The sequence below is a fragment of the Dermacentor albipictus genome, chromosome 9 (assembly GCF_038994185.2).
Source record: "Dermacentor albipictus isolate Rhodes 1998 colony chromosome 9, USDA_Dalb.pri_finalv2, whole genome shotgun sequence".
NCBI classification, from domain to species: Eukaryota; Metazoa; Arthropoda; class Arachnida; order Ixodida; family Ixodidae; genus Dermacentor; species Dermacentor albipictus.
Window position 1 is genome coordinate 1,548,638 of NC_091829.1, and position 21,132 is coordinate 1,569,769.

At 53.4% G+C, this 21,132-nt stretch overlaps 1 protein-coding gene across 7 annotated transcripts in view; it reads right to left on the reverse strand.

The window, feature by feature from the left end:
* LOC135909204 (uncharacterized) overlaps positions 1-21,132 on the reverse strand; it is a 444,253-nt gene that overhangs the window by 11,744 nt on the left and 411,377 nt on the right. For 2 of the 7 annotated variants that reach the window (XR_011508287.1, XM_070524866.1), the window contains one exon: positions 16,491-16,626. The exons of 2 other annotated variants lie outside the window; for them this stretch is intronic. Coding sequence is in view for 3 of the 5 variants with exons in the window: in XM_070524866.1 (XP_070380967.1) it covers positions 16,491-16,626 (136 nt within the window). In the remaining 2 variants the exon portion in view is untranslated. Of the gene's footprint in view, positions 1-7,172; positions 7,217-16,241; positions 16,627-21,132 lie in introns of those variants that run through there. 3 more of the 7 variants (XM_070524869.1, XM_070524865.1, XR_011508288.1) reach the window with 2 other exon arrangements.

The window sequence follows — 21,132 nt, forward strand, 5'->3', positions numbered from 1 at the left end:
TGTATGTATATATAAGCACGTGCATATGCAAATATTTATGTATTCTGCCCCTCCTGCTTGGGCCCTCATTTGGGCCTGCAGTATTGTATAAATAAATAAAATAAATTCCTATACGGCCCCTTCAGCCCGTGCCACTGCTCGCGCGTTCGTGTCGTCTTCTCCCACAGCTGGTACCGATGCCTGTCATCATGCCAGCGTTCCCATACTGCCCTTCAGCCCGTGCCACTGCTTGCGCGTTCGTCGTCGTCTTATCCCACAGCTGGTATTGATGCCGATCATCATGCCAGCGTTCCCGTACTGCTCCTCCAGCCCGTGCCACTGCTTGCGCGTTCGTCGTAGTCTTATTCCAAAGCTGGTACCGATGCCGGTCATCATGCCAGCGTTCCCGTACTGCTCCTCCAGCCCGTGCCACTGCTCGCGCGTTCGTGGTCGTCTTCTCCCACAGCTGGTACCGATGCCTGACATCATGCCAGCGTTCCCGTACTGCTCCTCCAGCCCGTGCCACTGCTTGCGCGTTCGTCGTCGTCTTATTCTAAAGCTGGCACCGATGCCGGTCATCATGCCAGCGTTCCCGTACTGCTCCTCCAGCCCGTGCCACTGCTCGCGCGTTCGTGGTCGTCTTCTCCCACAGCTGGTACCGATGCCTGTCATCATGTCAGCGTTCCCGTACTGCTTCTCCAGCCCGTGCCACTGCTTGCGCGTTCGTCGTCGTCTTATCCCACAGCTGGTACCGATGCCGGTCATCATGCCAGGGTTCCCGTACTGCTCCTCCAGCCCGTGCCACTGCTTGCGCGTTCGTCGTCGTCTTATTCCAAAGCTGGTACCGATGCCGGTCATCATGCCAGCGTTCCCGTACTGCTCCTCCAGCCCATGCCACTGCTCGCGCGTTCGTGGTCGTCTTCTCCCACAGCTGGTACCGATGCCTGTCATCATGCCAGCGTTCCCGTACTGCTCCTCCAGCCCGTGCCACTGCTTGCGCGTTCGTCGTCGTCTTATTCCAAAGCTGGCACCGATGCCGGTCATCATGCCAGCGTTCCCGTACTGCTCCTCCAGCCCGTGCCACTGCTCGCGCGTTCGTGGTCGTCTTCTCCCACAGCTGGTACCGATGCCTGTCATCATGCCAGCGTTCCCGTACTGCTCCTCCAGCCCGTGCCACTGCTTGCGCGTTCGTCGTCGTCTTATCCCACAGCTGGTACCGATGCCTGTCATCATGCCAGCGTTCCCGTACTGCTCCTCCAGCCCGTGCCACTGCTTGCGCGTTCGTCGTCGTCTTATTCCAAAGATGGTACCGATGCCGGTCATCATGCCAGCGTTCCCGTACTGCTCCTCCAGCCCGTGCCACTGCTCGCGCGTTCGTGGTCGTCTTTTCCCACAGCTGGTACCGATGCCTGTCATCATGCCAGCGTTCCCGTACTGCTCCTCCAGCCAGTGCCACTGCTTGCGCGTTCGTCGTCGTCTTATTCCAAAGCTGGCACCGATGCCGGTCATCATGCCAGCGTTCCCGTACTGCTCCTCCAGCCCGTGCCACTGCTCGCGCGTTCGTGGTCGTCTTCTCCCACAGCTGGTACCAATGCCTGTCATCATGCCAGCTTTCCCGTACTGCTCCTCCAGCCCGTGCCACTGCTTGCGCGTTCGTCGTCGTCTTATCCCACAGCTGGTACCGATGCCGGTCATCATGCCAGCGTTCCCGTTCTGCTCCTCCAGCCCGTGCCACTGCTTGCGCGTTCGTCGTCGTCTTATTCCAAAGCTGGCACCGATGCCGGTCATCATGCCAGCGTTCCCGTACTGCTCCTCCAGCCCGTGCCACTGCTTGCGCGTTCGTCGTCGTCTTATTCCAAAGATGGTACCGATGCCGGTCATCATGCCAGCGTTCCCGTACTGCTCCTCCAGCCCGTGCCACTGCTCGCGCGTTCGTGGTCGTCTTCTCCCACAGCTGGTACCGATGCCTGTCATCATGCCAGCGTTCCCGTACTGCTTCTCCAGCCCGTGCCACTGCTTGCGCGTTCGTCGTCGTCTTATCCCACAGCTGGTACCGATGCCGGTCATCATGCCAGCGTTCCCGTACTGCTCCTCCAGCCCGTGCCACTGCTCGCGCGTTCGTGGTCGTCTTCTCCCACAGCTGGTACCGATGCCTGTCATCATGCCAGCGTTCCCGTACTGCTTCTCCAGCCCGTGCCACTGCTTGCGCGTTCGTCGTCGTCTTATCCCACAGCTGGTACCGATGCCGGTCATCATGCCAGCGTTCCCGTACTGCTCCTCCAGCCCGTGCCACTGCTTGCGCGTTCGTCGTCGTCTTATTCCAAAGCTGGTACCGATGCCGGTCATCATGCCAGCGTTCCCGTACTGCTCCTCCAGCCCGTGCCACTGCTCGCGCGTTCGTGGTCGTCTTCTCCCACAGCTGGTACCGATGCCTGTCATCATGCCAGCGTTCCCGTACTGCTCCTCCAGCCCGTGCCACTGCTTGCGCGTTCGTCGTCGTCTTATTCCAAAGCTGGCACCGATGCCGGTCATCATGCCAGCGTTCCCGTACTGCTCCTCCAGCCCGTGCCACTGCTCGCGCGTTCGTGGTCGTCTTCTCCCACAGCTGGTACCGATGCCTGTCATCATGCCAGCGTTCCCGTACTGCTCCTCCAGCCCGTGCCACTGCTTGCGCGTTCGTCGTCGTCTTATCCCACAGCTGGTACCGATGCCTGTCATCATGCCAGCGTTCCCGTACTGCTCCTCCAGCCCGTGCCACTGCTTGCGCGTTCGTCGTCGTCTTATTCCAAAGATGGTACCGATGCCGGTCATCATGCCAGCGTTCCCGTACTGCTCCTCCAGCCCATGCCAGTGCTCGCGCGTTCGTGGTCGTCTTTTCCCACAGCTGGTACCGATGCCTGTCATCATGCCAGCGTTCCCGTACTGCTCCTCCAGCCAGTGCCACTGCTTGCGCGTTCGTCGTCGTCTTATTCCAAAGCTGGCACCGATGCCGGTCATCATGCCAGCGTTCCCGTACTGCTCCTCCAGCCCGTGCCACTGCTCGCGCGTTCGTGGTCGTCTTCTCCCACAGCTGGTACCAATGCCTGTCATCATGCCAGCTTTCCCGTACTGCTCCTCCAGCCCGTGCCACTGCTTGCGCGTTCGTCGTCGTCTTATCCCACAGCTGGTACCGATGCCGGTCATCATGCCAGCGTTCCCGTACTGCTCCTCCAGCCCGTGCCACTGCTTGCGCGTTCGTCGTCGTCTTATTCCAAAGCTGGTACCGATGCCGGTCATCATGCCAGCGTTCCCGTACTGCTCCTCCAGCCCGTGCCACTGCTCGCGCGTTCCTGGGCGTCTTCTCCCACAGCTGGTACCGATGCCTGTCATCATGCCAGCGTTCCCGTACTGCTCCTCCAGCCCGTGCCACTGCTCGCGCGTTCGTGGTCGTCTTCTCCCACAGCTGGTACCGATGCCTGTCATCATGCCAGCGTTCCCGTACTGCTCCTCCAGCCCGTGCCACTGCTTGCGCGTTCGTCGTCGTCTTATTCCAAAGCTGGCACCGATGCCGGTCATCATGCCAGCGTTCCCGTACTGCTCCTCCAGCCCGTGCCACTGCTCGCGCGTTCGTGGTCGTCTTCTCCCACAGCTGGTACCAATGCCTGTCATCATGCCAGCGTTCCCGTACTGCTCCTCCAGCCCGTGCCACTGCTTGCGCGTTCGTCGTCGTCTTATCCCACAGCTGGTACCGATGCCGGTCATCATGCCAGCGTTCCCGTACTGCTCCTCCAGCCCGTGCCACTGCTTGCGCGTTCGTCGTCGTCTTATTCCAAAGCTGTTACCGATGCCGGTCATCATGCCAGCGTTCCCGTACTGCTCCTCCAGCCCGTGCCACTGCTCGCGCGTTCCTGGGCGTCTTCTCCCACAGCTGGTACCGATGCCTGTCATCATGCCAGCGTTCCCGTTCTGCTCCTCCAGCCCGTGCCACTGCTTGCGCGTTCGTCGTCGTCTTATTCCAAAGCTGGTACCGATGCCGGTCATCATGCCAGCGTTCCCGTACTGCTCCTCCAGCCCGTGCCACTGCTTGCGCGTTCGTCGTCGTCTTATTCCAAAGCTGGTACCGATGCCGGTCATCATGCCAGCGTTCCTCTACTGCTCCTCCAGCCCGTGCCACTGCTCGCGCGTTCGTGGTCGTCTTCTCCCACAGCTGGTACCGATGCCTGTCATCATGCCAGCGTTCCCGTACTGCTTCTCCAGCCCGTGCCACTGCTTGCGCGTTCGTCGTCGTCTTATCCCACAGCTGGCACCGATGCCTGTCATCATACCAGCATTCCTATACGGCCCCTTCAGCCCGTGCCACTGCTCGCGCGTTCGTGGTCGTCTTCTCCAACAGCTGGTACCGATGCCTGTCATCATGCCAGCGTTCCCATACTGCCCTTCATCCCGTGCCACTGCTCGCGCGTTCGTCGTCGTCTTCTCCCACAGCTGGCACCGATGCCTGTCATCATACCAGCATTCCTATACGGCCCCTTCAGCCCGCGCCACTGCTCGCGCGTTCGTGGTCGTCTTCTCCCACAGCTGGTACCGATGCCTGTCATCATGCCAGCGTTCCCATACTGCCCTTCAGCCCGTGCCACTGCTTGCGCGTTCGTCGTCGTCTTATCCCACAGCTGGTATTGATGCCGGTCATCATGCCAGCGTTCCCGTACTGCTCCTCCAGCCCGTGCCACTGCTTGCGCGTTCGTCGTAGTCTTATTCCAAAGCTGGTACCGATGCCGGTCATCATGCCAGCGTTCCCGTACTGCTCCTCCAGCCCGTGCCACTGCTCGCGCGTTCGTGGTCGTCTTCTCCCACAGCTGGTACCGATGCCTGACATCATGCCAGCGTTCCCGTACTGCTCCTCCAGCCCGTGCCACTGCTTGCGCGTTCGTCGTCGTCTTATTCCAAAGCTGGCACCGATGCCGGTCATCATGCCAGCGTTCCCGTACTGCTCCTCCAGCCCGTGCCACTGCTCGCGCGTTCGTGGTCGTCTTCTCCCACAGCTGGTACCGATGCCTGTCATCATGCCAGCGTTCCCGTACTGCTTCTCCAGCCCGTGCCACTGCTTGCGCGTTCGTCGTCGTCTTATCCCACAGCTGGTACCGATGCCGGTCATCATGCCAGCGTTCCCGTACTGCTCCTCCAGCCCGTGCCACTGCTTGCGCGTTCGTCGTCGTCTTATTCCAAAGCTGGTACCGATGCCGGTCATCATGCCAGCGTTCCCGTACTGCTCCTCCAGCCCATGCCACTGCTCGCGCGTTCGTGGTCGTCTTCTCCCACAGCTGGTACCGATGCCTGTCATCATGCCAGCGTTCCCGTACTGCTCCTCCAGCCCGTGCCACTGCTTGCGCGTTCGTCGTCGTCTTATTCCAAAGCTGGCACCGATGCCGGTCATCATGCCAGCGTTCCCGTACTGCTCCTCCAGCCCGTGCCACTGCTCGCGCGTTCGTGGTCGTCTTCTCCCACAGCTGGTACCGATGCCTGTCATCATGCCAGCGTTCCCGTACTGCTCCTCCAGCCCGTGCCACTGCTTGCGCGTTCGTCGTCGTCTTATCCCACAGCTGGTACCGATGCCTGTCATCATGCCAGCGTTCCCGTACTGCTCCTCCAGCCCGTGCCACTGCTTGCGCGTTCGTCGTCGTCTTATTCCAAAGATGGTACCGATGCCGGTCATCATGCCAGCGTTCCCGTACTGCTCCTCCAGCCCGTGCCACTGCTCGCGCGTTCGTGGTCGTCTTTTCCCACAGCTGGTACCGATGCCTGTCATCATGCCAGCGTTCCCGTACTGCTCCTCCAGCCAGTGCCACTGCTTGCGCGTTCGTCGTCGTCTTATTCCAAAGCTGGCACCGATGCCGGTCATCATGCCAGCGTTCCCGTACTGCTCCTCCAGCCCGTGCCACTGCTCGCGCGTTCGTGGTCGTCTTCTCCCACAGCTGGTACCAATGCCTGTCATCATGCCAGCTTTCCCGTACTGCTCCTCCAGCCCGTGCCACTGCTTGCGCGTTCGTCGTCGTCTTATCCCACAGCTGGTACCGATGCCGGTCATCATGCCAGCGTTCCCGTTCTGCTCCTCCAGCCCGTGCCACTGCTTGCGCGTTCGTCGTCGTCTTATTCCAAAGCTGGCACCGATGCCGGTCATCATGCCAGCGTTCCCGTACTGCTCCTCCAGCCCGTGCCACTGCTTGCGCGTTCGTCGTCGTCTTATTCCAAAGCTGGCACCGATGCCGGTCATCATGCCAGCGTTCCCGTTCTGCTCCTCCAGCCCGTGCGACTGCTTGCGCGTTCGTCGTCGTCTTATCGCACAGCTGGTACCGATGCCGGTCATCATGCCAGCGTTCCCGTACTGCTCCTCCAGCCCGTGCCACTGCTTGCGCGTTCGTCGTCGTCTTATTCCAAAGCTGGCACCGATGCCGGTCATCATGCCAGCGTTCCCGTACTGCTCCTCCAGCCCGTGCCACTGCTTGCGCGTTCGTCGTCGTCTTATTCCAAAGCTGGCACCGATGCCGGTCATCATGCCAGCGTTCCCGTTCTGCTCCTCCAGCCCGTGCCACTGCTTGCGCGTTCGTCGTCGTCTTATTCGAAAGCTGGCACCGATGCCGGTCATCATGCCAGCGTTCCCGTACTGCTCCTCCAGCCCGTGCCACTGCTCGCGCGTTCGTGGTCGTCTTCTCCCACAGCTGGTACCGATGCCTGTCATCATGCCAGCGTTCCCGTACTGCTCCTCCAGCCCGTGCCACTGCTTGCGCGTTCGTCGTCGTCTTATCCCACAGCTGGTACCGATGCCGGTCATCATGCCAGCGTTCCCGTACTGCTCCTCCAGCCCGTGCCACTGCTTGAGCGTTAGTCGTCGTCTTATTCCAAAGCTGGCACCGATGCCGGTCATCATGCCAGCGTTCCAGTACTGCTCCTCCAGCCCGTGCCACTGCTTGCGCGTTCGTCGTCGTCTTCTCCCACAGCTGGCACCGATGCCTGTCGTCATACCAGCATTCCCATTCTGCCCCTTCTGCCCTTTCCACTGCTCGCGCATTCGTCGTCACCATTTGAAGTCATTTGGACCTTTCCATGGCGTTGCGTGTGCAGAATGCCTTTCTGAGCTTTCACGGCGTCGCCACTTTAGCCTCTTGACAGCTGTAATTAGGCGTTACTCCCCCGCAAAAGCATTGCAGCAAGTACAGCGCTTATCCTTCTACTAACGTGCAAGTCCAGAGTGGAGGTCTGCCTAATGGTAGATAGGTGTCAGGGAGAGGAGGCAGATTGCAAACGTGCGATATGATTTTCACACACAGCAACTCTTTAAACAGTTTAGGGTAATAAATGTGCATGATTTTTATAATTATCGTTTACTCCAGACATACAGCTCGGCCACAAAAAAGAACAACTCTTTTTACAGCGAGATTTCAGAATTAAGAGAAAATATTGCCGTATACACTACGCGTCACCACAATATTTGGCCCATACGTACCTTCTCCTGAAAACAACTATTCGAAACAATCGATCGCTTTTCCTCCTCCAGCTCTGCTCAATAATTTTGCCAGCAAATCTGTAGATGTGTCACAGTTTTTTTAGAGCGCAGCTCTTTGGCGTCCGTTCCTGGGTTTCGCGTCGTCGTCGGCGTTGTGTCGGCCTCGTAACCAGCTCCGCCCCCTTTCATCCCCCCAGCGCTAGCAGCGACCGACTGATACCGCTGGATGCCGCTGACGCCGCTAGAGAGTCAAGATAACGTGACTGCATAGAACACCGTCGCCGCCATGCAGAAAGAGGAGGAAAGGGTCCCCCCCCCCTGTACTTGTGTGGCGGATAGGGTGCTCTTCAGTTGCCGACGCGCCGGTTATTTCACGTAGGCCCCGGCACGTCGACGAATACGTGACCACCTTCCCACGGCTAGACCTGGTTCTTAGCGCTGCGGAAGCGAGGGTATCATATTGTTTGTGTCGGCATCGGCGGCGTTGTCCCTGAAACCAACTCCGCAGCTGGGCTTGACTCACTATCGGCGTCAGCGGCATCAGTCAGTCGCTGCTATCTCTTCCCTCCTCCCTTTATCGTGTTGTCCGCTTGCTGCGCGCGCTTCTGCCCCCATCGTTTGCCGCTGGGTGTACACGCCACCCCCCTTCCCCCCTCTTCCTGCGAGTCTCCGGTTGTCAAAGCGCCGGCTCGAACTTAATTCCTTTCTTCGCTCCTCATCCAATGCAACCCCTGTGCGGTGGCAATCAGAGAGCCAGATCGGTGGCGGCGGATCTGTATATGTGCACCGCCCGAGCCGAAATTGCCGCTGCCGTTCGCCACTGCGAAATTATCTGCCAGTTCTTTCTGAGCCATGAGCGAGACGACCGATGGAAGTCCTCCGTCTGCTGCTGCTGCTGCTAAACGAGCTGCCAGAGCAGAGGCCCAGCGCCGTCGCCGTCAGAATCCAGAGGTGCGTGCCGCCGAAGCAGAAGCTTACCGTCGCCGCCGTCGAGATGATCCAGGAGTACGCGTCGCCGAAGCAGAGGCTAAGCGCCGCCGCCGAGAAGACCCTGCCGTTCGCGCCGCTGAAGCGGAGGCTCATCGCCGCCGTCGAGAGAATCAAGCATTGGTGTACCAAGTCGAACATATATTAGTCTATTTCTCCGACCACAAAGCTTCCTTCATGACTGTCAAGAACTGTTAGTGGAGTCTTTGTTAAAGGAATACGTGTGAAAAAAAAAATTCTGTGATAGCGCATACATGTGTTGCTCGATTTCTTTGCCTCAATCTATCGAAAAGGTGAAACAGCTTATTTGCTGAAATCAAATTTCGCATTAGGAAGTAACGTAATCGTCGGTAATTTTTTTTCTTTTTCTTCACAGTCATAATTTTTCTTCTAGGGTTTAGAGGGCTCCCACCTTCGTTTAATGCAAGAAAATAGAGAGTCGAAAAAATCATGTTAGTGCGCCTGTAACTGACGTACAGTTACGTTGGAAGTGCAGCGAGTGACGCCGAGTTTGCCCATTGCAGTGCTCATCAGCAGACCCACAGGAATAGGTACGACTTGCCTGTATTATATGGTTAACGTTGAGTGGGTCGTCTGTACAGATCATAGATGTACCAGCTTTGAAGAACACAATAAAGGCAGCTGGCTTCCTCATTACGTGTTTTCCGGCGTTGCGCAGAAGTTGCAGCGGGACATAAAAAAAGATTTAAAGGCTATACATCCACAGTAGAAATATTCCTCGTCTTCCTAAACACGGCGAACTGACGCCAAGCTTTGCCACACAGATGTCGTCAATTCACGCGTGCATAGTGAGATGACCACTCAATGTGGCTTCATTTGCGAACAAAGCTCCCGTGCGGGTGGAGCCTAGACATATTGTGTTTCATTTCTTCAGTTTCTTTTTTTTCGATTGGCATCAATTTCCACTTTTAATTATATTGTTGCGGGGATGTTGGGAGTATAAGACTGTATTTACAATGTATATACAAGCAGAGTCAATGGGGTTAAGGTGGCTGACTAGTAACAACACGCAGCAGCCAGCGTCTCACGATCTTCTTCTTCCTCTCTCTTCTTTTATCCTTCCGTAACAGGATGCCCGAGTGCTGAAGCGCCGTCTCGGCGCATGGTAGGCGAAGAATTGCGAGCAAAGTATGGCTTCAGCCGCGAAACCTGCACGACGTCAAGAGGTGGTGGACTTGAGGATGGATGAAACGGTAATGGCGCGATCTCGTAATTGACGTCGCTGACGGAGGACTTCAGAAGGCCCTGTGTAGCGCGAGAGAAACTTCTGGGAGAGGCTGACCCGACGACATGGTGACCAAAGCAGCACCCAGGCACCTGGGGCGAACTGAACAACGCGATGGCACCGCTCATAACTATTTTTGCAGATGCTGCGAGGCTAATAAACGAGACCTGGTGACGATGCTCCATGTCAGCGCGATAGATGACTTCACGAGCGTACTCAGTGACAACACGTGGCACAGAAGGTGGGATGGTGTGGCAATGCCTTTGTTATCGCGTTGCGTGTCGCGTAATCTGTAGCGACAGCGATCCACTTATTCCCTCTAGTCGTTGTCGGAAAAGGGCCAAGCAGGCCAAGGCCTATGCGAATGAAGCGCAAAGTGGGGTCGCGACTATACAAAAGATAAAAGGGTGAATATCCTGCGCTGTCATGTTGGGACGAGTTATATGCGAATGTCAAGTAGGCCAGCCTGGCGTATCAGTCGCGGGGATCGTTGGAAACGTACATCGACAGCATCTCTGTGATAGTTCGGTTGAGACGTTCCGTAAGACCGTTCGTTTGTGGGTGGTAGGCGGTGGAGGGCTTGTGCTCAGTGGCACAAGAGCGGAGGAGGTCGTCCACAATTCGAGACAAGAACGAGCGGCCGCAGTCTACAACTGCCGAGGTGCACCGTGCTGGAGAATGACGTCGAGAAGGAGAAAATCGGCGACGTCAGTTGCGCAACTAGTCGGCAATGCCTTTGTTATCGCGTAGCGTGTCGCGTAATTAGTAGCGATAGCGATCCACTTATTCCCTCTAGTCGCTGTCGGAAAACGGCCAAGCAGGCCAAAGCCTATGTGAATGAAAGGTTCAGGGCGAACTTCAATTGGATGGAGTCGTCCGATAGGTGGCAGGGGAGGCTTCTTCCGGCGCTGACATAATTCGCAAGTTGCGGCATAACGACGCACAGAGCAGGAGAGACCCGGCCAGAAGAACCGGCGTCGTACGCGGTCGTATGTACGCAAAACTCCAAAGTGTCCCGCCGTCGGTGCATCACGAAGTTGTTCGAGAACGACGGATCGCAGATGACGAGGAAGAACAAGGAGCAACTCAGGGCCGTCAGGGTTGATATTGCGGCAGTAGAAGATGCCGTCGTGAAGCAAGAACGTGCGGCACTTGCCGTCAGTGCTGCCAGTACTCCGGCTATGATGGACTGCAAGGATTCGGCACGTTGTCGTTCAGCGCAGATGTCGGTCATGTCAGTCAAAGCCATCACGCAGGTCACCGTATCGTGCGCAACAGGATCGGCAGGATCCACGGGTTGACGCGAGAGGTAGTCAGCGTCGTTGTGCAGACGTCCAGACTTATAGTCGACAACAAATCAAAATTCTTGGAGCCGCAACGCCCAGCGACCAAGCCCTCCTGTGGGGTCCCGGAGAGAAAACAGCCAGCAGAGGGCGTGGTGGTCTGCAAAGACCGAAAACGTGTGGCCGTACAAATATGGCCGGAACTTGGCGACAGCCCAAACTAAAGCCAAGCACTTCCGCTCGGTGATGGAATAATTTCTCTCAGCAGGTCACAGCAGGCGGCTGGCGTAAGCTATCACCCACTCGGTGCCATTCTGCTGTTGGGCGAGAACAGCGCCGATGCCGTGGCCGCTTGCGTCAGTGTGGACTTGGGTCGGTGCAGATGGATCAAAGTGGGCAAGTATGGGAGGCGTGGTCCGAAACCCGATGACAGCGACGAACGCGTGAGCTTGCTCAGGGCCCCATGTGAACGGCGTGTATTTCTTAAGAAGATCTGTGAAAGGCCGAGCAACGTCGGTGAAGTTTTTGACGAAACGGCGAAAGTAAAAACATAGGCTGGACGAAGCAGCGCACGTCAGAAGCAGAACGTGACACAGGGAAACTGCGAACGGCGCGAACATTTTCCGGATCTGGTTGTACACCGGATGCGTCAACGAAGTGTCCCAACGGCGCCCGAGTTGACATTTCGTGGAGTTCAGTTGGAGGCCGGCTTTCCCGAAGACCGCAATAATGGCAGCGAGTCGGGTAAGGTGGCTGCCGAATGCGGGAGAAAAAACAATAACGTCGTAAAGATAACAAAGACAGGTGGTCCATTTGTAGCCTCGCAGAAGAGAGTCGATCATACGTTCGTTCAAATGTCGCAGGAGCATTGCATAGGCCACAGGGCATGACTTTGAACTGATATAAGCAATCTGGCGTGATGAATACCGTCATCTCACGGTCCATATCATCAGCTGATATCTGCCAGTAGTCGGATCGAAGATCAATAGACGAGATGTATTTAGCTCCGTGAAAGCAGTCTGAGGCGTCATCGATGCGTGGTAGTGGGTAGACGTCTTTACGCATCAGCTTAATTAAATGGCGATAACCGACGCAAAAACGCCAGGTACCATATTTTTTTTTCACAAGGATGACCGGCGAAGCCCAAGGGCTGCCTGATGGTTCAATGACCCGTCCGCGGAGCATTTTGTCCACTTCTGATTGGATGACTCGACGTTCAGCATGCGATACACGATCGGGACGTTGACGAATAGAATTCGTGTCTCCAGTGTTGATACCGCGATGAACAACAGATGTTTGTTCTAAAGGCTTGTAGCCGAAATCAAAGATGTCAAGGTACGATTCGAGGAGGAGACGCATGTCCGTGGCCTGTGCAGAGGTGAGGTCAGGTGCAATCATCGTCGTGAAGTCATCCGTTAGAGAAGCAGAGCTTTGAGCTACAATTGGTGATAAGAAACCGCTCTCGGCATTCAGACTTTCAATGTCAAATTCGGACGTATTAGAAATGCTGGCCAAGAATATGCCCGCTGGAAGCACTTGAGGCGACAGGCTGAAATTCAGAAGCGGAAGAACGACGCCGTTATTAGTAATCGTCACCAGCGCATGCGGAAGAGCAACGCTCCGATGCAAAAGCACGTCGGTGATGGGGCGAAGCACATATTCACCGTCAGGAACCTGTGGCTGGGCGGTGAAAGTGACGTAAGTAACTGCCTCGGGTGCCAGACGCACATACAGAAGCGAGCACAACTGCGGTGGGGCGGTGCTTGGAGCATCGGCGACTTGAGGCAGTTCCAAGTGAAGAACGCCGGGTGCGCAGTCCATGAGAGCGGAATGATGGGATAAAAAGTCCTATCCAAGGATAACGTCGTGAAGGCAGTTGTCGATCACAGCAAAGAGAACAGCAGTAGGGTGGCCGGCTATACTTAAATGCGCAGCACACATTCCAAGAACAACCAGCACGCCGCCGTCGGCTACACGAAGGGCTCGCGCAGCTGCTGGGGTGAGGACCTTCTGTAAACTTCTACGTAGGCCAACACTCATTACAGAAACGTGGGCTCCAGTGTCTACGAGTGATTGGGCAGGTAAGGCGTCTATTTTAACGTCAATTACACTTCTCTTTGTGGGCACAGACAGAGGATTTGCTGCAGTAGTAGGCAATGCAGCACCACCTCCGAGGGCTGCATTTCTTAGTTTTCCGAAAGAGTGCGGTCAAAAGCCACAGGAGACGAAAGGCGACGTGGGTGCGGCGAACAAAAAGATGGGCGACGCGTTTGCGGTGAACGAGACTGGTGCCCGCGCGGCAATGGTGAGCGACTGTACTACGTGCTCCTAGCAGAGTTGTCGGCGCTGTTAGACTCGGCGATGGGCTAAACATTGCGGGTATTTGCGTTAAAACAGCTCACGTTAGTCGGCGTGCGAGGTGTTGAGGGCCACGAGTTGCGACAGTATCTGGCGACAAGACCAATGCGGCGACAGGTGAAATATGTCGGCTGTTCGTCCGCGGTTCTCTGCTCAGTCGGGTTGCGATAACGCGGAGAGAAGCGTCGGGGTGGAGCGAAAATAGTAGGAGGGCGTTCGTTGGCTCTGGGGTTGGCGACAGCACAGACAGAATGTAGGCCAATGTTTTCAAGTTCCTGTCGAACGATGGTTTGCACGAGGGGAACTGAAAAAGGGGTAGCATCAGGGCTACGCGAACAGAAAGCTGCGGGCGACATCGCGTTCTGTTATCATCAAACGATTCGCACGACGTCCTCTGATGTCGACGCATGCTGCTGTGTGGGCTGATCTTCACACGTCGACGTCGCGGTAGTATTGGAAGTCTGGTGAGTGGTTGCAGGATGCGTCGGCTTTAAGTCTGCTCGAACTGTCGGCACTCTTTAACGATAGCATCAACTGTAAAGCAGCTTTTGCACATGAGCAGATTAAATTCGTCGTCACCAATGCCCTTAAGCACGTGCCTGACCTTCTCCACTTCTGTCATGTCCTGACCGGCTTTACGACAAAGTGCCAGCACGTCCTGGATATACGAGACATAGGACTCCGTAGGGGATTGGGCACGGGAGTCCAGTTCCTGCTTTGTGGAAATTATATGGCCGGTTGGTTTGCCAAACAACTCTGTCAACTTCTCTTTGCATCGGTCGGCCCCAGCTGGTCAGCTCCTCTTCATTGTTTTCAAACCACACCTTTGCCGTGCCTCTTAGGTAGAACAACACGTTAGCTAGCATAAGCGTAGGGTCCCATCTGTCGATTCCAGTCACACGTTCGTACATAGCCACCCACTCTTCCACTTCGGCGCCAGCAGTCCCGCAGAAAGTTCCGGGATCCTTGGGTTTCACAACCACAACCGAAGGGGACAGCGCCGTAGCGGGCGATGGTGACGTTGCAGGCGGCAGCGATGTTGATTCTGAGTGCTCACCGTCATTAATGGTGGGGACGGTGATGCGACGTCCACTGCGGCGCTCCGTTTCTAGCCGTGGTACCCCGCACCTCCCACCAATATGTTATAGGGATGTTGATAGTATAAGACTGTATTTACAATGTATATACAAGCAAACTCAATGCGGTTAAAGTGGCTCAGTAGTAACAACACGCAGCAGCCAGCGTCTCGCGATCCTCTTCCTCTCTCTTCTTTTATCCTTCCGTAACAATATCGACAGCGATTGTGTCCCTTCGCAAATATTATGAAAGCAGATCAGTTGCGTTTTTACAATCGTTTGAGAACAAGCGAACGATTTCTGGAATGGTGTTTTCCACAAAGAAAAAAAAAAGAAATGCAGGCCGCGCCCATATCGCAGACCCTTCCACCGACAAAACCCTCTTATATGCCAGCAAAACCCTCTTAATTGCCACGCGTTAAATTCTGCAAAACTCTCTTTATTGCCATGCGTTCGTAGTAATGTGAGTGGCAGAAAGAGCCGGTTATGTCATAGGCACCACTTTAACGCGATAGAGTTAAGGGCCCCGTGTCGCGGAAAATCCGGTGTCGGTGTGAGCGGAGTTGCCTTTGCGCAGTTCAGACCTCGGAATCCAGACGTGGGCAGTCCAGCAAGCCCGTGAGGCGGCGTTCAGGCAGGGCCTTGACATTCCGCCGTGGGAGACCTGAGCCCGGGTCGCGTTAAACCTTGCCGGACGTACAATAAAGTTGTATCCATCCATACGTGTATATGTCACGCCTTGCTATATGACATGCTGTAAATGCGGGTTATATTGCCGCACCATTCTATCACTAAAGTTTCTTATGCCTTGTCTGACATTCTTGACAATGTTATTCCTCGGAATTTTGAGAATCACAGCCCACAAACAAATGTCATGAAACAAAACACTGACAGCTCATGCCCTTTATGTTAAATCTTCTCAGACTTAAAATATTAAACGTGTGAAACAATAACATAAACTTGAAAACGATGCAAGTTTTTTAGCACGGCTGTGCACTATCTCCGCGATGATCGGCCCACGCAAGAGGCCGCGTTCCTACCCGAAAGCTCGCCTTCGTGCATAGCGGTCGCCGCCAGATGAGTGAGTGAGTGAAATAACTTTATTATAGTGAAATAACTTTATTATCGCCGCCAGATTCCCGGTAAACATCACTGCCAGGAAGCGTGACAAGCAGTCAGGGATCTTTGAGTGATATCGTGTTCCACTCTTAAGGGCGAAGCTTAAGCGCATTCCAAGTTTTTTTGAATACCACATATGCAGAGTAGCAGCGCTTCAATGTTGCGCTACACTCGCCGTGGTTGCTCAGTGGCTATGGCGTTGGGCTGCTGAGCACAGGGTCGCGGGATCGAATCCCGGCCACGGCGACCGCATTTAAGTGGGGGTGAAATGCAAAAACGCCCGTGTACTTAGATTTAAGTGCATGTTAAATAACCCCAGGTGGTCGAAATTTCCGGAGTCCTCCACTACGGCGTGCCTCATAATCAGAAAGTGGTTTTGGCACGTGAAACCCCATAATTTAAATTTGATGTTGTGCTACAGCTAGATAGAATCAATTGGAGGAGCATAACTTGAATTAAGGAGCATCCCAATAGGAAAGCCCGAACTTGATATTGATGCTACTTTCACCGAGGAATAGTATTGTAGTCATGCCAAAAGTGGCATATGCTCTTCGAAGGCAAATTATTCTCACTCATTCTTCACGACAGGCAAAGTGCAGGGCTGAAATGATGGAGTAAATGCGCTTGACTTAAGCGCGCTCGCTGTTAAGGTGCGCAATAGAGCAAAACACCGAGAGCGTAAATTGCCATTAACTCACGCTGTTGAAATGACGCTAAGGTATACGGCATTTATTAATAAGGGAAGACAATGAAAATGGTGAGAAGCTCATTTGAAGGCAAAAATACCACGGTTGATGATACCGAATGGTGTCTATACATGGCGCTTGCTTGAGTCCTGTCTTCACCTTCTTCCTTTCGAGAACAAACCGCCCTGGACAGCACCTCGCGCGAAGATGAACAACAAGGGCACTCAGAATGCCTAGGAGGGCAAGCAAATTGTGTTAGGCGCGTAATTCACAAACCTCTCGGCCCCAGCGTGGCGAAACGGTGCCCAGGGTTCTACCGATGGCGCAGCAGAGGGCAGCCAATCACGGCCCGCTGGGGTGCGAGGGCGACGGAGCCGTGCTCCCGCAAGAACCGCTCCTCTTCGAGGGCTGCCTGTTGGAAAGAACGATGCTGAGACTAGACGAGCCAATCCGCGGCAATGACGCCGCAAATTTGATTCCACGAGACGCGCGAACTCAATGAAAAATAGAAGGCAGCCCATGGCGACGACGGTTGCTCTAAACAAAGACTGCCCACAAGTAATTGCGCCGCTGACCACACTGACTGGGCTACACGAATCAAGAGTGATTACTTGCCGGTCTGACGGATCCAAGGGCGAGCATGCAGCGTTCGCGCCCATTTAACTGTCGGTCTTTACGAGCCAAAATCCCGACCTGAGGCACGCCGTACTCCGTGGATGTCCATACGGGGTTTCCTAACGTGCCCCGACTCAATCTAAATAATTTTTTTTCGCACTTCACCTTCATTAAGGCAAGAAAGACAAATGAGAGCCGTGTTTGTCGCATTGACCATGAGTCTGACCTTACTGTTTTCAACTAACTGCCTGTATTCTGACTCTTAAATGTCATTACCGTCCACCATGGATTCTTGCCTGTCAAAATGTGCGCTGAATGAATTCATGTCGCGCGACTACCATTAAATTATTCACTTCAATGCTAGAGGTCTCCGCAAGAATTTTGATGATTTTCAGCACCTGTTTTCGACACTTAACAACACCTTTTCAATAATATCTTTGTCTGAAAGCTAGCTTAGTAAAGATGACAAGGACTTATTCCGCTTTAACTCATACACTTCTGAGTATTCTGACAGAGAAACGAGTAGTCATGGCGGTTCAGCTATATTTGTCTCATTTAACATTCCATATAAACGACCGCCTGACTTGGAGTTAAATATAACTGTGAATCTGTGTTTGTTGAATTTGATTCGCCCGTCTTCAGTATAGGCAACAAGAACTTCGCGTTTGGCTGCATTTATCGCTCACCTTCTTTAGTTACTGACTTCTGTAGTACGCTTAATTAATCGATGGAAAAATATCATGCGCTTATTGTAACGCAATAATCATGGGCGATATCAACATCAAACTCATAGACACCAATACATCTAATTGTAATTATTCAAGCCTCTTCCATAGTTTTGGATATGAATGTCATGCTTCAGGCTAAGCATGGCATAATTTCTAGATGGAAAACGCGAAAACCTAATCGCAGGCTCAGGGCCGAAATTGCAGCTCTAAACAAGGGAACTGACTCATACGCTGCACTATTGTTGCAGCAACAATGGGAGGAAACATGTGCGGAAACGGATAGTCGTATGTGAAGAGACAGTAAATGGTGCCTTCTCAGAAATCTTAATAACAAACAATCTAAAGGGACTGCTCGACTAGCTATAGACAGGATGATCAAAGGCCTAACTATGCATGGTATGACGGAAAGCAATATCTCTCAAAGCATGCTGCACTGCTACCTTCCTTGCAAGGACACTGACGCATGCAGGGAGGCAGAAAAGTCCCATGCCCGGAATATACCGGGATGAGTGCCCCACTCCTTGATGAAGACTTCTCCATATCAGAGGTTAGACAAGTCCTCTTTAACCTCAATATCAAGTCAGCTCCAGGACCAGATGGCATCACAAATAATTTCTTAAGAACTTGGATGACAAGGCAACATAGATTTTAACAAATGATATAAATCGAGTCTGGGAGTAGGGGCAAGTACCTGATGAATGAAGGGCGGCCAAGAAACGTTAATCCCCAAGACGGGAAAGACTACCAGTATGGAAAACCTTCAACCCATCTCGCTCACTTCATGTCTTTTCAAAGTGATGGAGCATGTAGTTCATATTGAATACATTGTTGCATTAAAAAAGAAAATAAAGACTTGGGAGGGAGAGTACGAAACGGCAGATTGAGCGCTGAACTTCAACTGAAACTATTCTCACAGCAGGGCAGGGAGAATGAACAAATGCGCATACGTACATCAGTGTTGCCTAGAGCGATTACAGTTACGTTTTTAACAGTTGCAACTCGTTTTCAAACAGAAAAGCAGACGTATCACTAATACAACTCGTGCCTCTCTCTTGTATGCGGTACGCCTCCAAAAGTTCTCTTGCTAACGTATCAGCACTCCTGCCAAGTATCTTTATCTCACGGAGCAGTGGCTGGCATCTGCCTTCCAGGCAAACCATGCAATGCGTAATCCGTCATTTCGTACTCTCCCTCCCAAGCCTTTATTTTCCTTTTTTGGCGCAACAATGTATTCATTAGGTCCCAACCAACTCGCCCAGCAACAAGTTCTCGCACATCGCACATCAAGTCACATCGAGCGACATTGCCTGTTTCCTCACAACTTCATTGGATTTCCACCTTCCCTCTGCACACATGATGCGATGCTTCTATTGAAGAAATCGATCTTTGATAAGCGCACTGGAGACGTGATGGGTGTTCCGGCTCTAGACTTGGTTAACGCCTTTGATAGTGTCAGGAACCAATGCATTCTAAGTGAGATATCCAAGCTCAATCTTGGCAGCACGTTTGTTAACATTACTAAATCCTTCCTTGGTGAACGCATGGCCTTCATCAGAGTGGGATGGTTACCGAAGGGCCTTTCCCTCTAGGTTGTCTCGGCACACTCCAGCGATTGGTGCTCTCACCCCTGCTCTTTAATATCGCTATTACAGGCTCTCCGAGAGGTTGGCTGTCATCCCAGGTGTAGACAATGTCATCTACGCGGGCGAGATCCCCATCTGGGTCCCCGCAGAGTCGCTAGCCAGATTAGAGGAAAGTATACAAGAAGCTGTCAACATCACAGAGGATTTCATCGCTAGCACAGGGCTCACGCTTTGTCCCACAAAGTCAGAGCTACTCTTGTACAGGAAAGTGAGACAAGGAGGCAAAAGTAAAGGATTAGCACCACTGGACTCGCTTCCTATTCAGATACAAACTAAAGTGAGCACCTGCATACCAAGAGTTTATTCTGTTCAAATTTTAGGGCAAAGTATTAATTCCAAAAGGCATAATGGAGAAGTCCTGAGTCGTCTAACAAGGCAGGCAAACAGTGTTATAAAACTCATTACTGTAGTAGCTAGCCGAAAGAAAGGATTGAAGGAGGACAATCTCATCCGGGCCTTTCAGGCGTTCTTCCCAAGTCACGTATCTTACACTGCACCTTATTTAGAATGGACACCAGCTGAAAAATTAAGCTTGACTCTCTCATTAGAACGTGACTCAAAAGTGCATTGCAGTGCTACATTCTGCTAGCACGCAAAAACTGCTGGCCCTGGGAATTCACAATATCATTGATGAGATTATTGAAGCACATTCCATAGCCTAAATCACTCGGCTCTCTGCCACTAGGCCTGGCCTTAAAATCCTCGAGGAGGCCGGCATTGAACCCCGGCATAGCCCCGAACCCACTATGTTTCTCACCAAAGATACCAGGCCTCACTTCGTAACAGACCCTGTACCCCGTAATATTCATCCTGTGTATAACGTGGGGCGGAGGGACGCACGAGCAAGGACAATCCTAGAAAATTTACATCAACACAAGCTATATGTGCTTTTTGTCGACGCAGCACAGTAGCCCACAGGGGTAAGATTCTCCATAACAGTGGTGGACGTAGAGGGAAAAATCATTAACGCAGCTTCTGTAAGGGTCAAGACGTCCCATGTGGCAGTGGAGGCTGCTATCGCTTTAGCTATCAATAGTCGTAAGAAGCCAGCCTTTAGATACTCGAACTCACGCTCCGCCATCCGCGCCTTCTCGTCCGGATTGGGAGCGGAAACAACAAGTAAGATCCTTCGGGCTGAGGACTTCACTGTGAGAAGTGAAGAGCAGGGATATCACCCCATTTGCTGGTTCCCTGTCCACTTAAGGGACATCACTGGACCGAATGGGTTTAACCCGAATGAGGCTGCCCATAGGTCAGCGCGTGACCTCACGAACCACGCAGCCGAACCTGGTGCCTCAGAAATTCTCATAGATCTAGGAGAGGACCCGTTCCATACATATCATGAGATTACCACTCATTATAAGCTTAGCCGTAGAACCTTCTCCCTGCCACACCCAAAGCTTGACAGGGCCCAGGCCTCTACGATTAGAATGCTACATACTAGATCTTACCCTACTCCTCGCGTAATGCACTTAGTCGATCAGGAACAAGGACACAGCGCAAAAAAGACAAGGACACGAGAAAGCGACATGCACACAGCGCTGACTTACAACAGCTTATTAATGAGGCCATGAAGGGATAAATATGCAGGGTGCTACCATGCACAATATGTGAATGATAGGCAAAAAAACCTGGAACATCATTTGCAATGCTGATAATGATAGCCACGTACCTACAGAGCACACGGAACGCTTGCCATTCAAACCCTGTCAAGGTATGCGATTTCCTGAGATGAAAGTGCAATCGAAGGAGAACTGACGCTCAAGCTATGAAACTTCCCGACAAAATCTGCTTCAATGATTTCACGCATGAGCTGTAAACTATGTTTAACCAGCACTTCGCTTTTTTAGCGCTTACACCCGTCGTCGCGGCAATGAATACCCAGATGGCCCTGTATTGTGTTGTACACATTGTTATGGTGCTCCCTCAGGC